The sequence below is a fragment of the Acomys minous genome (genome assembly GCF_964271855.1).
Source record: "Acomys minous genome assembly, chromosome: 7".
Lineage (NCBI taxonomy): Eukaryota > Metazoa > Chordata > Mammalia > Rodentia > Muridae > Acomys > Acomys minous.
In genome coordinates this window covers 123,353,022-123,370,554 of record NC_140488.1, presented here as the reverse complement: position 1 = coordinate 123,370,554, position 17,533 = coordinate 123,353,022, and the positions used below count along the sequence as shown (strand labels likewise).

The window sequence follows — 17,533 nt, the reverse complement described above, 5'->3', positions numbered from 1 at the left end:
GGCTTTTGAACCCTTTAAGCCTACCCCCAGTGACACACTTCCTACAGCAAGGCAACACCTACTCTAACACTACCTATTCCTTCTAATCCTTTCAGACAGTTCCACATACTGGTGACTAAACACTAAATATATGAGCTTTATGGTGGCTGTTCTTGTGTGGCCACCACACCTCTCCAGCTACAGGGCTCTGGCCAGGTTTAACAAGCATGAATTCCATCCTGTGGAGCACACCTAAATCCAACAGAAAAGTGGTTGGTTATCCACATAACAATCTTGGCCAACTGCTTGTTGCTATATCTCACAAGATTTGCAGCTGGGTAAGACCATTGATAACTTTTCTACCCTAGCAGACTGCATAGCACCATCTGTCACTGTAAACTATGAATTTTTTTATTATAAGTCTGGTTACCAACAAAGCACGATTTATACAGTTGTCTTATATATTTACTATTAAGTAATGCTTTCCTCATAGTACCTATTAAGTCCTAGGAGACTATTAAATATATTAACATATTTGTAAAAAATGAAGTGATGGAAAAACTATTCCTTTTAAGGACTATCTTACCATTAACTACTTTCAAATGTACTTCTTTTGGGGAAGAGGTAGTAGGAAGGAAAGTTTTCTCTAACCCAGGCTACCTCAGACTCAGAGTCTTCCTGCCTCAGTCTCCCCAATAGTAGGATAATAAGCATGTGCCTTAGGATAAGGCATTAGGATAATAAACATTAGCTCAACATAAATATACTTGTGTAAATTTTGAGGTTTGTTTATAATAACTAAGGCGAATAACTATATTTGAATCATTATTTGACTTATACATTCCTCTTTGTCCCTTTCTGAAAATAGTTTATAGTACATTGTAAATTTCTTGCTTTTCTTTTTCTTTTTCTCTTTCTTTCTTTCTTTCTTTCTTTCTTTCTTTCTTTCTTTCTTTCTTTTTTTTGAGACAGGGTTTCTCTATGTAGCCTTGGCTATCCTGGACTCTCTTTGTAGACCAGGCTGGCCTCAAACTCAGAGATCCTGCTTCTGTCTCCCTGAGTGCTGGGAGTACAAGTGTGGTCCACCATGCCCAGCTCCACTGTGTAAGTTTCTATGGTTGATTTCTCATAGAATTATACACACACACACACACACACACACACACACACACACACACACACCCCAAATTTCAGTTATATATGCACAGTAGCAAAATCCTAAAATTTTGGCATTTTAAGTGCATTTCGGCGTTCTCTAGAGCCTAGGCCAAATCTGTATTATACTATTTTAAAGTTTTGATTACCAGTTTTTAGACTATATACTTTATCTCTTTAGGAAGATTGTTTTTAAATATTTGAATTACACTGAATTTTTATAATCACATCATTATCAACTTGAAAAATACAATAATATTAATTTCTTTTTCTTAATATGATTTTTAACATGTTTTCTTAGGGAACAAGTTCGATTTAATGGCTTTGGAATTTTTCTCTTCATTATTTATCCTGGAGCATTTGTTGATCTGTTCACTACCCATTTGCAACTTATATCACCAGTCCAGCAGCTAAGGATATTTTGTGCAGGTAATAAAAAGACTTCATTATTTTTAAATTTTTATGAGTTGTTTGGGTTTTAATTTTTTGTGGTTAGTGATTTTATTGAAAGTACTCTCATGAGAAATAACATTTGGTTAATAAATTTAGCTTACTAGACTACCTCAAAAGAAATTTTTCAAAAAAAACCTATATAAATTATTAAAAAAATAAAAGAAAAGCAGGGGAGAAAACTGCATATTTACCGAAGCAGAGGCATGATCAAAACCTGAAACAACAACTGTAAAGAATGACAACGTAGCTGAAATATATAAGGAAATGTGCAAAAGTCAAGAGAGAACATGAAAAGTCAGTCACATGATAAGTCATAATTCAAGAATGAAGAAAAGATGTCATGCAAGAATTGATGCTGAACTTTAGCTCTGTTGGAGTTCATTGCGACAGAAAAACTCACCTGGAGATACACAGTTATATAGGGGAGAAATTCTGGGAAAAACAGACCCATCTCAGCTAAAGAAACATAGGACAAATCCACCGCAATCCTACATCTCCTTTAATGAAATAACTAAGGCTAAGCTGTGTGGAAATAGAAATTTTGAACAGCCTATGATGTAAGATGACTAACCAGGGAAAAAAAGAATTGAGGTGGGGGCCAACAGTGTGGTTCAATGAGTAAAGACACTTGCTGCAAGCCTAATGACCTCAATTTGATTTCTAGGTCCTATATAGTAGGAGGGTGAGAACCAACAACTAGAAGTGGTCCTCAGTTCTATGATCATGCCATGACACGTTTGCATGCACAAAATAAATAACATAATAGAAATTTCTTCAGGGACTAGAGGAATGCCTTAGCAGTTAAGAGCTGTAGGTACTCTTAAAGAGGACCTAGATTTGGTTCTCAGCACCCACATGGTGGCTTGCAGCTGTCCTGTAGCTCCAGTTCTATGGGCCTCAATGACATGACATCCACAGGCCATGTAGGCAAAACATTTGCACACATAAAATAAATGACTCATAAAAATTAATATTTATCTTTAAAATTGGAGATGGGTAAAATAAAAGCCGTAAGTCTGCATACTGATTCCCTCACTTTTTTACTGGAGTAAATAAGATACATGACATTAAGTCAGAAATTGTGGTTTTAGTGTAATAGTATACAGTAAATGATCTGAAAACTGCATTTAAACATTTCAAGTGATCATAGTGAATGAAAGCATGAAGCACACACACACAAAAAAAAAAACCTTATATCAAGTGATACTATAAGCCAACCTAAACAACCTGAAAAAAACCCAAAATATATATGTTTCCTATATCATTATAAATTACCTCAAACACAATGAAATAAACTCTACTGTCCTGAGTTCCATTCCCAGCAACCACATGGTGGCTCACAACCGTCTATAATGAGATCTGGTGCCATTTTCTGGCCTGCAGGTGTACATGCAAGCAGAACACTGTATACATAATAAAAAAATAAATCTTTAAAAAAAACTCTGCTGTTAAAATGTCAGGTTGAAGCCAGGCGTAGTGGCCTTTAATCAAACACTCGGGAGGCAGAGGCAGGTGGATCGCTATTTGTTTGAGGCTAGCCTGGTCTATAAAGTAAGTCCAGGACAGCCAAGGCTATACAGAAAGACCCTGTCTCGAAAAACCAAAACAAGAAAAAAAAAGTCAGGTTGAAATGTGGTTCACTGGTAAGGTGCTTGCCTGGCATCTATGAGACCATGTATATTTAATAAGTTTTGTGATTAAATAAGGGGAAATAAATAATTATAACAGAATTTGGAGTATATAGCTCCGTGGTGGGATTCTTGCATAATATGCAGACACAAAGTGTAAAATTAAAAAAGAATAGATTGGCTGAGGGAACGTCAGAATATCAACTGAAATAAAATGCAGGGAGCCTTCAATAAAGAATCTAGATGGGGGGCCTGGCGTGGTGGCGCATGCCTTTAATTCCAGCACGCGGGAGGCAGAGGCAGGCAGATCTGAGTGAGTTCAAGGCCAGCCTGGTCTACAAAGTGAAGTCCAGGACAGCCAAGGCTACACAGAGAAACCCTGTCTCGAAAACAAAAAATAAAAAAAGAACCTAGATGGAAATTTTATATTCAGTCAGTAACTAGACAGGACAGCAAGAAAAGCCCATGCAGGCTCTGCACGCCGTACTGGAGGTTGCATAATCATTTAGGCATGCGCAAAAGATGCTTAAATAGTCTGTCGCAGTTCAGTGACGTGTACAGTGACGTGTACAGTGACGTATAATGCGCATGCGTCTGATCCTCCCGGAAACACCGTTTACCGCCTCAGACGACGGCACGCTTTTCACCGAAGAGCCCGCTTTTTACTGAAGAGCCCGCTTTTCACCGAAGAACCTGCTTTTCGTCCGCTCTCTGGTTTGGCTTTTTATTGTTATAGTTTTGTTGTGTGGGGGTTTTCTTGTTGTTGTTCTGTTTTTGTTTTATTTAGCACGCAAGTGCGTGCTTTTTCTTCCCTGATTTTTTTTCTACTCCACAGCCATTGCCCACCTGCTTGCTACCCAGTACTGCTACGTGGGTCTCCGCCATGGCCTCAGAGGAAATTGTATATATCACCACCACAGAAAATGCAGAAATTCCTGCCGATTTTATGGAGCCTCAGCCACTGAATGTAGAGACAGTTTCCTTGGAAACCAGCGCAACCCAAACCGTTGAAATGTATGAAGATGTAGGTGTCGATTGGGTGCATGGTGACAACCACTACCGCTCTCCTTTTCTTACTGTGCAGCCCCGTGGGAGCAGCAACCTGAGGAATGAGGAACATAATCAGGAAATGTTCTTCTTGCAGACAGGAGAGGAGGTGGTGGGCATCCAGGACATAGACAACCTACTACTCAATTCTGAATTTGAAAGCCAGATGGTTGTGCCATTTATTCAAGATGACTTTTTCCAGCCGACTACTACCCCTTTGCCTAGCTTCATGGAGGCCGAGCATGATCAAGATAAGCTCCTCCCCTGTGAAAGTAATCTCTGTGATCTGACGACCATTATGGAGGCCAGCGCCGAAGAAGGTGTAAACCCCGACCTAAGTGACCAACTGTGGCTGCAGAAGCAAGTACAAATCGAAGCTCTTGAGGAAGAATTACCCTTCGACTTGTGGGAGGCTAATGAAGAAAAAGAAGATACCGTGGCCAAAGTGCAGGCTGCTGACTCACCACCTGATTATTCTGAGTATATGATGGGAAAGAAATTTCCTCCTGAAGGAATACCTGGCATTGACCTGTCTGATCCGAAACAACTGGCAGAATTTACTAGCATGAAACCCAAAAAACCCAAAGGAGACTTCCCAAGACCTATAGCTTGCTCTCATAAAGGATGTGAGAAGATGTTCAAGGATAACTCTTCTATGAGAAAGCACTTGCACATTCATGGGCCTAGAGTGCACGTCTGTACAGAATGTGGCAAAGCTTTCGTTGAGAGTTCAAAGCTGAAACGTCATCAGCTGGTTCACACTGGAGAGAAGCCCTACCAATGCACCTTTGAAGGCTGCGGGAGGCGCTTTTCCCTCGATTTTAATTTGCGCACACACGTGCGAATCCATACTGGAGACAAGCCCTTTGTGTGCCCATTTGATGCTTGCAACAAGAAGTTTGCTCAGTCGACAAATCTGAAATCGCATATCTTAACACACGTTAAGAACAAGAATGACTAGTTGAAAGGAGTGAGAAGATCCTTCTGAAGCCTGGGAAGTATTTTACAGTAATGTGCCTTGGAATAAATATACCTCACGTTTGAATAGTTTCTAGGAAAGTTATTGCAAATGAATTCAACATATCTGAGGCTTATGTTTTGATAGAGTAAAAGTTAAAAAGTTTTATGTTGATAAGATGCCCTATTTTGTGCTGCAGTGGTGTTTTTGTGACGTTGATTTCAGCCAGAGAGACTTAATTAACTAACCTCACGTTGTTGCTGAGATGGTTTATACTGATATTATTCGAAGCTTGGTTTCAACAGGAGACTGATTCACAAACCTCATATTGTTGCTAAAGACGGCTTGTGTTCTTTTGCGATGAAGCTTTTTTAGAAGTTTCATTTCAATGGGAAACTAAATCATGAGCCTCATATTGCTAAGATATCCTATCTTCTACAGTGGTGTTGTTACAAGAGACTATTTCATGAACTAGATATGCCAAAATGACCCGTTAATATTCTACAGTGGTATTTTATATGAAACTTGCTTTCAACAGACTAATTCATGAACCACATTGTTTCTAAAAATGACCTGTTATTTTTCTCTGAAGATTTTTTTTTAGGAGCTTGATTTCAAAAGGAGACTAAATGATAAGCCTCACTGTTGCTAAGATGCACTGTGTTACTCTGTGGGTGTGATTTTGTGTGTGTGTGTGTGAAGTTTGTTTTCAACAAGAGACTAAATCACAAACCTCATATTGCTCAGGTATCCTGTCTTCTGCAGTGGTGTTTTTCTGAAGTTTGGTTTCGACAAGAGACAATTTCACGGACTTCATATACTAAAATGAACTGTTTTATTCTACAGTGGTAATTCTGTGAGACTTGCTTTCACAACGAACTTAATATTGCCAACGTGCCCTATGTTACTCTGCAGTAGTGTTATTGAAAAGTTAGTTCTGACAGAAGAATAATTCACGAACCTCACAACATAATGTTGCTAATATCCCTGTTTTGTTCCGCAGTGGTGTTTCTGTGATGTTTGGTTTCAGTAGGAAACTAATTCATGAGCCTCATATTTTTGCTAAGATACCCTGTCTTATTTTGCAGTGGCGTTTTTTGTGAAATTTGGTTTTGACAATAGAATAATTCATGAAATTAATGTCGGGTTACATTTCTTTATACAACTGTTGTTAAAATAGGACTTTTGCATTCTCATAAATACGAAGTTTACTTACTACTTATGTTTTTAAACTGTGTGTTCCAAATGCTCATGTTTATGCTTTTAGGAATATGTTTAGTAATTGTATATATGATTTCTGTGGCATTGGTGTTTGTAAAAAGGAGTCTTTAAAAACATGGGTTTTTTGTTTTGGTTTGGTTTTGGGGGTTTTTTGTTTTTGGGGGTTTTTTTGTGTGGTTTTTTTTTCTTTCTTTTTTCTTTTTGGTTTTTCGAGACAGGATTTCTCTGTATAGCCTCGGCTGTCCTGGACTCACTTTGTAGACCAGGCTGGCTTCGAACTCACAGAGATCCGCCTGCCTCTATTTCCCAAGTGCTGGGATTAAAGGTGTGCACTACCACCACCTGGCTACATGGGTAATTTTATACATGCATATTATCCTGATAAAGAAATTTTATAGATTTGTTTGCTGTCTTAATTTTAGCAGCATTCCTTGATACGAACACATTTTGCATGTTTCTTTTAGCTGCATTTTACAATATAAAACATTAGGTGATATAATCATATTAACCAATTTTAACATCTTTTAATCACTTTATCCTCTCCTTGCATACTACCTAAAGTGCTGTTGCTGTTGATTATAATTTCTTTGTCTGATCAATTAAAAGTAGTGCTTGATTGGATAATATTTTGTCTTTAAATTAAATGCGTGTTTGATGTGTATTTTGCATGTTATAGAAAAAAATAAAATAACTGAAAAAAATTTTAAATAGCTTACTTGTGTGAATATGGTAGCTAGAAAATCAGGAAAGGGCAAAGGCACATGGATGGCTGTGAGTTTGAGGCCAGCCAGAGCCTACAAAGGGAGTCCAGGACAGCTAAGGCTACACAAAGAAACCCTGTCTCAAAAAACCAAAAAGAAAAGAAAGAAAGAAAATAAGGAAAGGGAAAAGTGCTACTGACATCAGCTCAGTAACAACCAGGAATGCTAACAAAGCATCTAAGAGTGCACAGAACAGTCACCTGTGACAATTGTCTGTTGTGCCACTATTAAAAATCTGTGCTCTAGAGCTGGAGAGATGGCTCAGAGGTTAAGAGCACTCGCTGCTCTTCCAGAGGTCCTGAGTTCAATTCCCAGCAAACCCATGGTGGCTTACAACCATCTATAATGATATCTGGTTCCCTCCTCTGGCGTGCAGTTGTACATGCAGACACAACACTGTATACATAATAAAGAAAATATTTTTTATTAAATCTGTGCTCTGTTGGGAGGCAGAGGCAGGTAGATCTCTGAGTTTGAGGCCAGCCTGGTCTACAATGGGAGTCCAGGACAGCCAGGGCTCTGTTACACAGAGAAACCTTCTCTCAAAAACAAACAAGCAAGCAAACAAACAAAATCTGTGTTCTTGAGAAAGCAAAAGTAGTAAAACGTATTTCAGAAATGCCCTCAAAAACAAATCAATAAACGAGATTGTTTAGATGAATGAAATGTGCCTGCTTCACACATGTCCACTCTCACCTAGCCATCATTGGCAAATTCAGAATTTAGAGGGTAACATTACGAACTGCAAGTGTGGAAAACAACTGGAAAGGTCATCCATAAGGTCAAGAAACCAGTGCTATTGTGTGACCCCACTTTTGTTCACTTGTCCATGCCTGTTTCTCATATTAGCAACAGGGCAGGGGAGAGGCAGTATTCTGATTTAATTTGTCCAGAGAAAATTCTGATGCATGAAATAAAGAGGGATTTTCTTTGGTTGTAATTGTTCTGTTTGTGTTTTAGATAAGGTCTTAACTCTGTAGCCCAAGCTGCCTTGGAATCCACAATGTAGTCCAGGTTGGCTTGTAACCTGCAGTAATTCTGCCTCAGCTTCCCAAGTGCTAGGGTTATAGACATGATTCACCATGTTTAGATTGATTATATATTTTATTTATTTAGCCATGGCATTCATGCAAATATCAGAAGACAACTGTTCTTTTCTGCCATGTGGGACCTGGGGATGAAACTCAGGTCATCAGGTTTGGAAGCAAGAACCATAACCAATTTAGCAATGTCATTGGCTCTGTGTTTTTCTTGTTGTTGTCTTTTTTTTAATGAAGCTTTGAAAGTACTGTAAGAAAGCATGAGTATATTACTGAAAAGTGGGAAGGATTTACTACAGCAGAGCCAATTAACCATATCAGGGTTTCTGTTAGGAGTTTTGTTGTTGCTGCTATTTATTTATCGAGCCAGGGTTTGTTTCTCTATGTAGGCCAGGTTGGCCTCACTCGTGATGTCCTATCTCCTGAATGCTGGAATTTTCAGTGTATGCCACCATTTCTGGCATAAACATACCAAAAATTAAGTGCACACAATCAGAAGCAGAATGGTTCTCAATTTGACAGCAGCTTGGGTTACACGGGAAAATCCTGGGTTTTTGTTTGTTTGTTTGTTTGCTTTTGCCAAAAACTAAACTTATGATAGCATGGGATAGTATTTGGGGGGAAGAAAGCATCTAAATTCTTTCTCATTCCCTTGTACATGGCATTCTTTGTGCCTCCTCCCCCTATTTCATGATATTTTATTGATTGAGGATCATCAGGCATTTCAGCATGTACACAGTTCTTTACATGTGTACCAAAACTCTAGAACCATGAATCACGTTTATTTTTAAACAGTTAGTCCCATGACATGCCAGCTTCAAACTGTGGCAATTTTTCCTTAAGACCTTCCGGAACAGTGTCCTAATCTTCACTTCCACTGATTCAGAATTTTACAGCGCATATATCACATTCTTACGTTTCCTACTTTCCACAGCACATTATCAGAATCGTTAGGAAAATTGACCAGCCAGAAAGCCATGACTAGAGATGATTTAGAGAACACACATTTTCTGGCAAGCAAGGACCAAAGCCATTTTTTAAAAAAAGAAACAGGCAGACAGATCTGTGTGCGTTCGAGGGCCAGCCTGATCCACAGAGTAAGTTCTAAGATGGCCAAAGCTATACAAAGAAACCCTGTCTCGAAAAACAACAACAACAAAAATTCCTCTGGATTGTACAAGGAGAGAGGCAGAAATAATGCATGGTTTGTTGGGCTTGGCTTCGTTTTCATATTTCAGAGGCTGGACTCTCGATTTCGATCTCTTGGTTTTCTGCAGGTAGATCTTAGTTTCTTGGTCAACCACTTCAGCCTGTTAGTCTTCTGCCCCCCTCTTCCCTTTTGTTTGTTTGTTTTTAATTGTCTGATGAACCAGCACTCTCCTCCCCTACCCCCATCCTTTGAGGCTGATTGTGGCTTCAGGGTAGACCTTGGCAGGAGCGGCCGCTGCCCGGCTGGTGGAGCGGCCGCTGCCCGGCTGGTGGAGCGGCCGCTGCCCGGCTGGTGGAGCGATGCTTGAGCTCTTTTCCACAACTGCTGCCCACCTTCCTCGGGCCTGCTCAACACAACAAACAATAAAAGCAAGCTGTTTATCACAACCCTCTTAAAAGCAGGTTAAGCAATCGTTATTAGGGAACTTTATAAATAGTTTACGGGCCGGAGAAATGCCTGAGCGCTTAAGAGCACGTGTTATTCTAGATGACCCGAATTCAGTTCCCAGCACCCACATAGCATACTTTGCAATCCCCCATGGCTCCAGTTTCACTGCATCCTATAATCCCTGGCTTCCACAGATTCACTTGCACACATAAAATAAAAGATTTTTTTTTCATTAATCAAGACAGTTTATATGCGTATCTCTGGTTGTCCTGGAACTCACTCTGTAGACCGAGCCTCAAACACGGATCTGCCTTCCTTTGCCTCCTGTTTGCTGGGATTAAAGGTGTGTGCCGCCACCATCCAGCTAATCAAAAGGTTTTCTTTTGTTTTTTGTTTTGTTTTGTTTTGTTTTGTTTTTCAAGACAGGGTTTCTCTGTGTAACAGCCGGCTGTCCTGGACTCGCTTTGTAGACCAGGCTGGCTTCGAAGTCAGAGATCCACCTGCCTCTGATTCCCAAGTGCTGGGATGAAAGGCGTGTGCCACCATGCCCGGCTAATTGAGAGATTTTTTAATGTTAGGTTTATAATTCGTACGTACCAGATCTAAGACATGGAATCGGTGAGACAGCAAGAGTGGGAAAATGTGAAAAAGAAGTAAACTGTATTTGGTAAATAATTCGATACTGAGACATACATTCAACTTGGTGACTAAAGATGTTTGCTAGCATCCTCATGACCTAAGTTCAGTCACCAGGCCCCACTTGGGAAAAGACAAAAACCTCTAACACCACCTTTTACTTCCATTTGTATAGTGGAGCACGTTTTCTCTGTGTGTGTGTGTGTGTGTGTGTGTGTGTGTGTGTGTGCGCAGGCACATGTACATGGGAGCTGTGAGGTAGATGCCAATTTACACAAGTCAGTTTTCAGGATCGCCCCATGGCACCTAGGTGTTGAATTCAGGTCCTCAGTTCATGCAGAAAGCACTTTTACCCACAGAGTCATCTTAGTGTTTGCTAAATTTGTTCAAAATATGTTATGTACGTGTATGGAAATGTCTATGGCACTCATTATTAAATATAATTAATATAACTGGGTTTTAAAAGATTGCTGCATCTGACTGCATACCTTGTAACTTGTAAACCTGGAGTTGGGAAGTGGGCTTAGTTTGTGAAGTGTTCGTTCCACAAACATGAAAATGTACATTTAGACCTTCACCACCCACAGAAAAAGCCTTGAGCTCCAGCAAGAGGCCCTATCTTAAAAAATAAAAGGGGGAACGGTGCAGAATGTCTGAAGAAAATAACTGATGCTAACGTGAGACCTCCACACTCATACACACACGTACATGTATGGGCATATACACATACATGCAAAAAGCCCACTTTCTTCATGGGTTGTTCTTTGTGTGTTTTATGATATAAGGCACCAATTATCCTGATAATGTTACTCTCCATATGATTTAATTATTAAAAGTAAGGCAGTATCTGCTGGGCATGGTGGCGAATGCCTTTTGTCCCAGCGGGAGGCAGAGGCAGGTGGATCTCTGAGTTCGAGGCCAGCCTGGTCTACAAACCGAGTCCAGGACGCCAAGATAACATAGAGAAACCCTGTCTCGAAAACGAGCAAACAAACGAGCAAACAAAAAAATTAAAGCAGTGTCTTTTTCAGAGTCACTTTTACGGGATGCTACACGGAAATTCAAAAAAGTTTAAGTGTCTGTGTGTCTGTGGTGTACGCAGTGTCTGAACGGGTGCACTCACCCTATCGTGCACTTGTGGCGGCCAGAGAGGTCAATATCGTTGTTTTCTTTTTTTTTTCCCTTTGCTGAGTCAATGTCTTTCACTGAACCTAAGCTCGCGGTTTTAGAACGGCTAGTCAGTGAGCTCCAGGAAATGCCTGCCTTCACCTCCAGTGCTGAATTTGTACGCACTCCCAGTGCTTGCGTGGCTTTATGCAGATTCTAGGGGCCTCTATTAGAGTTCGTATGCTTGCACAGCAAGTGTTTTACCCAGCCTTAAGAATTTTGCTTTCGCCGGGTGGGTGACGACGCAGGCGGATAGCTTTGAGTTTGGGGCCAGCCTGGTCTACACAGCAAGTACAGGACAGCAAGGCTAAATGGAGAAACCGTGTCTCAGAAGGAAAAAAAAAAAGAATTTTGCTTTCTAGCTGGGTGTGGTGGCACATGCCTGTAATCCACACTTGGGAGGCAGAGGTAGATCGAGGCCAGCCTGGTCTACAAAGCGAGTCCAGGACAGCCGAGATACCCAGAGAAACCCTGTCTCAAAAAAACTAAAAAAAAATAAGAAAGAATTTTGGTTTCTAATTTCACCCTTACTTCCATTTGTATTTACTTGAGGTTTCTATCAAAGAACATGAGAACGTTTAAATCAATATATATATATATATATATTTAGGTGTTGATTTTGTTTATATTAAACCATAATCACATAGCCTTCATAATTATAGTATTATATACATTTTAGATTTTAGTATCTGAAAAAAAGCAGACTTTTAGTAAGCATGTGTCTGCTACAGCAATAAGTCGATCTCTCTGCCTCACAAATCCTGGTCTACTTATGGTCTTCTCAGGATGCCCATGTGTTATGAAGTCCAGCAAACTGCATTATTCTTGTCACTGTTGAACTTACTTTTGTTCTCTCTCCTTTCAGGTATATGGCATAATTTTGTCCTTGCTCTTCTTGGTATTTTAGCTCTTGTTCTCCTCCCAGTAATCCTCTTGCCGTTTTACTACACTGGAGTTGGGGTACTAATCACCGAAGTTGCAGAGGTAAAGAAGGAATCACCTAGGGTGTTCTTTTACCAGATTTTCTACTGTAACACTTAAAATCCTTTCAAATACAAATATAGTGTTTTTTTTTTTTTTATGTGATGAAAATCGGGTTTTTTGGTTTTTGTTCTGAGCCAAAGAGGTTTTTTCATATGCGGTTTATTGATAAAATTCATTGTTTAAATGTACTGTTTATTTTTACATTTCTGATTTTCAGCACTATTCAGAAGTAAGAGTGATTAAATCTAGGCTACACAGCTAAAACATTTTGTAGAAATTTTAATTTATTGCCAATTCTGTATTTTGATATCTACTATTATGTTATCAATTTTCAAAGGGAAAATTGCCTGTGTATATTTGGTGTTGTATTTATATAAAGAGCTATCTTTTGGTTTTGTCCACTAAAGATATAAATGTTTCTCTTAAATTTATGAAAAATGTATTTAATGTTTATATATGCCACACATAATGTGGGTACCAGCAAAGGCCCTCTAGAAGAGGGTGTTTGATCCCCTGAAGCTGGAGTTAGAGGTGATTGTGAGCTGCCTGATATGGATGCTGGAAACTAAATTTGGGTCCTCTGGAAGTGCTACAGTGCCCGCAAAGTCAAAGGGTCCAGGATCCCCTGAAGATGGAATTAGAGCTGCCTGTGGTCATCTGACATAGGTGCTGGGAACTTAACTGCTAAGCTATCTCTCTTGATTTTTAATTAGCAAGTATTTTATGTGTATTTGTAGTCCATGTTCATGTGTGTGTGTGTGTGTGTGTGTGTGCAGATGCAAATGTGTGTTGATGCATGTGGAAGCCAGAGGTTGACATCACGTGTTTTCCTCAATGCTCTCTGCTAATATCTATTTACCTATTTGTTTATTGAAACAGTCTATGTATCCCTAGATGTCCTGAAACTAAACACATAGAGATCCTCCTGTCTCTGCTCCTCAGTGCTAGGATTAAAGGCATTTTTTGGCTGTTTTTTTTTTTCCTGGGAAAGGGTTTCTCTGGGTAGCCTTGGCTGACCTGAAACTCACTTTGTAGACCAGGCTGGCATCGAACTGAGAGATCGGCCTGCCTCTGCTTCCTAAGTGCTGGGATTAAAGGCATTCACCATCACGCCTGGCTTTTGGGATTAAAGGTATATGCTGCCATACCTGTGCACCCCCACATAAAATTATTTTTACAAATTGTAATATTTATGTATGGATGTTTTGCATATATATATATATGCATATATATGCATGCACATATATATATATATATATATGTGCAGAAAAGGCCTTTGGATTCCCTGGAACTGGGCTTACAGATGGTTGAGAGCCAGTATATGAGTACTGGGAATAAAACCCTGGATTTCCAGGAAGAACAGACAGTGCTCTAAAACACTAAGCCATCTCTCTAGCCCTCCTCCTTAATTTTTGAGACAGGATCTCTCATTGAACCTGAAGCCCATCAATTTCTCTATGCTAATTAGCAAGCAAGCACCAGGGATCTTATTGCCTCAGCCTCCTCAGTACTAAGATTACAATATAGTCTTTCTGTCTGTCACTTTTGGTCTCCCTCTGTCGTTCTCTGCCCTCAGGGCTCTGTCTCATCTGTCTGTCTGCCTGTCTACAGGTCCAATAAACTGCCTTTACCCCTCTGCGAGAGGCCCTAACTCCTCTCACCTTCCCTTCCCCAAATAAACTATATTATACCAGAAAAGATTACAGGTATAAGCCACTATGTCTGTGTATGTGTGTGTGCGTGTGTGCATGTGCGTGTGTATGTGTGTGCGTGTGTATGTGTGTGCGTGTGTGTGTGTGTGTGTGTGTGTGTGTGTGTATGGTGGGATTCCCGGAGATCCCAACTCAGGTCCTCATGCTTGCACAGCTGCCTACTCAGCTTCTGTTTCTATGCATTTTGGGTTGTTTTGGTTTTCTCATGAAGGCTTGCACAGATCATTTTTTTTAATTTATTTATTTTGAGACAGGATCTGGCCATGTAACCATGGCTATCTTCACACTCATTAGAGGTCCACCTGCCTCTGCTTCCCTAGTGCTGACATCACAGGTGTGTGCCACCACACCCAGCTTACTTATTTATTTTTAGAATGACAGCATTGGTTTGTATTCATTAGGCACACACTTGTTCTGTTATTTTTTTTACTTTAAATATATTATTCTTTTTTCTGTTTTTTCAAGACAGGGTTTCTCTGTGTAGCCTTGCCTGTCCTAGACTCACTTTGTAGACCACGCTGGGCTTGAACTCACAGTGATCTTCCTGCCTCTGCCTCGCGAGTGCTGGCATTAAAGGCTTGCACCACCACACCCGGCCTAAATATATTGTTCTTTGAGAAGTTTATATAATGTATTTTGATCACATTTATTCCTCCCTTTAACTCCTCCCAGATGTACTCCTACCTCCCTTCCCTTGAGTCCCCTTAAGTTCATGTTCTCCTTTTTCCCTTTAATTTGCTAACCCTTGGGCTCCAATTTATGCTGTCCATCCAGATACTTCTGGCTTTGGGGCCATCCACTGGAGAGTGGTTCTAGAGGGTTTTTTAATTCTTTTTTTTTTTCAAGCTAGGGTTTCTCTGTGTAGCCTTGGCAGCCCTGGACTTGCTTTGTAGACCAGGCTGGGCTCAAACTCACAGCGATCCACCTGCCTCTGCCTCCCAAGTGCAGTAAATTCTTGTTCTTATGTTTAAAAGTTTGGGTTTGTTTGTTTTACTTTTTAAAAGATGTATTATTATTTGTACAGTATTGTGCCCACATGTGTGCCTACAGACCAGAAGAGGGCACCAGGTCTCATTGTGGATGGTTGTGAGCCACCATGTGGTTGCTGGGAATTGAACTCAGGACCTCTAGAAGAATAGCCATCTCTCCAACCCCTTGCTTTACTTTTAAACTTCCCTTGTTTTACTTTTAAACTTCATTTAATGTTCATGGATGGGTGTTTTGCTAGTATGTGTGTCTGTGTACGGCTTGGGTGCCTAGCAACCATGGAGGCCAGAACAGTGCATTGGATTCTCTGGAACTTGATTTAATGGCTGTCATGAGCCACTGCATGGTTACTGGTAATGGAAACTGGATCCTCTGGAAGAGCAGCCAGTGTGCTCTTAACCACTGAGACATCTCTCTAGCCCATCATAGTGTTTGTGGATTTTCATCTTTTTGTGCTCCTGGGGATCAAATTCAGGACCAGGCGCATATTAACCCTGTGTTGTATATCCTACTGCTTTGTTATTTTAATGTTAATAATCAGCAAATACAGCCAGGCATGGTGACGTACTCCTATAATCCCAGCAGTCGGGAGGCAGAGGCAGGTGGATTACTGTGAGTTCGAGGCTAGCTTGGTCTACAAAATGAGCCCAGGATAGCCAAGGCTACACAGAGAAACCTTGTCTCAAAACCAAACCAAAAAAAAAAATATGTGTATATATATATATATATATATATATATATATATATATATATATATGGGGTTTTTTTTGTTTATTTTAACTTGTTAAAAGTTCATCATCTGCCTTTAATCCCAGCACTCAGGAGGCAGAGGCAGGCTAATCGCTGTGAGTTCAAGGTCAGCCTGGTCTACAAAGTGAGTCTAGGACAGCCAAGGCTACACAGAGAAACCCTGTCTTGAAACACCCCCCCCCAAAAAATCAACAAATAGGTTTTTTTTGTTTTTGTTTGTTTGTTTTTTAAGGTGTTGAAAGTTCATTATCTGCCTTTAATCCTCGCGCTTGGGAGGCAGAGGCAGGCTAATTGCTATGAGTTCGAGGCCAGCCTGGTCTACAAAGTAAGTCCAGGACGGCCAAGGCTAACACAGAAAGACCCTGTCTAGAAAAAAAAGTTCAATATCAGCAAGGTGTGGTGTCTCACTCCTTTAATCCTAGCACTCAGGAGGCAGAGGCAGCCAGATCACTGAATTCAAGTCCAACCCAGTCTACACAGAGAAACCCTGTCTCAAAAAAACCAAAAAAAAAATTAAAACTTCATTATAGCAAACTGGGGAATGCAATGTTTTGTGTTTAGAGGTCAGTGATTTTGTGCATTATCCAGAATATTCTGCTTTGAAGAAAAGTCCAAGTTGGATGGAAAGGAATGGGAGAATGGAGAGAGTAGTTGTAGGGAGTTGGGCAAGGAGTAACTAAGTTCAAAAGACAGTGTATGAAATTCTCAAAGAACTAATAAAGTATTTAAAAAGTATTCTACTTTTGCCAGGCATGGTAGTGTAGGCCTTTACTCCTAGCACTCGGGAGGCAGAGGCAGGCGATTCACTGTGAATTTGAGGCCAGCCTGGTCTACAAAGCGAGTCTAGGACAGCCAAGGCTATACAGAGAAATCTTGTCTCAAAAAAAAAAGACAGAAAAGAAACAAACAAAAAACCCAAGTGTTCTACTTTTAATTAGTGCAGTGTCTATTACTAGGGCTAGTTTAGATCGATTATAGCTTGCTATTATACATTGTTTGATTTGATTTTCCTTCTTCCCAAGGACTCACCTGCCATTGGACCCAGAGGCCTTTTTGTGGGAGACCTTGTCACTCATCTACAGGATTGCCCTGTTACTAACGTGCAAGATTGGAATGAATGTTTAGACACCATTGCATATGAACCCCAAATTGGCTACTGCATAAGTGCATCAACATTACAACAATTGAGCTTCCCAGTAAGAGGTGTGTGCATTTTCTTGACATAACACAATCCTTCAAGTTGTGTGAAGTTTATTATTGAAAGAAAAAAAAACATTTTATTAGACTTAAAGCGGGAAATGTTGGCATAATGTTATTGTGCACTGTATATAGTATACCTTTGTATTATTCAAATACTGGTCTCTCTATCCCACTGTCTGGCTTCAATCCAGATATGGCATTATTATCTTTATTCTAAGTCTCCTGTCTCAAGTTTATGTAAATATGCTTATCATTTGT

The 17,533-nt window shown here is 40.0% G+C and overlaps 2 protein-coding genes across 5 annotated transcripts in view; both read left to right on the top strand.

Moving 5' to 3' along the window:
* The window catches only part of MBTPS2 (membrane bound transcription factor peptidase, site 2), a 50,891-nt gene that overhangs the window by 20,783 nt on the left and 12,575 nt on the right, over positions 1–17,533 (top strand). For 2 of the 3 annotated variants that reach the window (XM_084791128.1, XM_084791130.1), the window contains 3 exons: positions 1,436–1,563; positions 12,508–12,626; positions 17,098–17,278. In XM_084791128.1, the coding sequence (XP_084647254.1) occupies positions 1,436–1,563; positions 12,508–12,626; positions 17,098–17,278 (428 nt within the window). The remainder of the gene's footprint in view (positions 1–1,435; positions 1,564–12,507; positions 12,627–17,097; positions 17,279–17,533) is intronic. The other variant, XM_084791129.1, reaches the window with a different exon arrangement.
* YY2 (YY2 transcription factor) lies at positions 1,439–7,049 on the top strand. 2 transcript variants are annotated; one of them, XM_084791136.1, is made up of 2 exons: positions 1,439–1,563; positions 4,051–7,049. In XM_084791136.1, the coding sequence occupies exon 2, from the start codon at positions 4,099–4,101 to the stop codon at positions 5,221–5,223; it is 1,125 nt and encodes a 374-aa protein (XP_084647262.1). In that variant the 5' UTR covers positions 1,439–1,563; positions 4,051–4,098; the 3' UTR covers positions 5,224–7,049. The 2 variants fall into 2 exon arrangements, with proteins under 2 accessions (XP_084647262.1, XP_084647263.1); XM_084791137.1 differs by lacking the exon at positions 1,439–1,563 and adding an exon at positions 3,757–3,929.

Excerpts from the sequence above, each read along its gene's own strand:
- YY2 (XM_084791136.1), top strand. The coding sequence starts at position 4,099 with ATGGCCTCAGAGGAAATTGTATATATCACCACCACAGAAAATGCAGAA.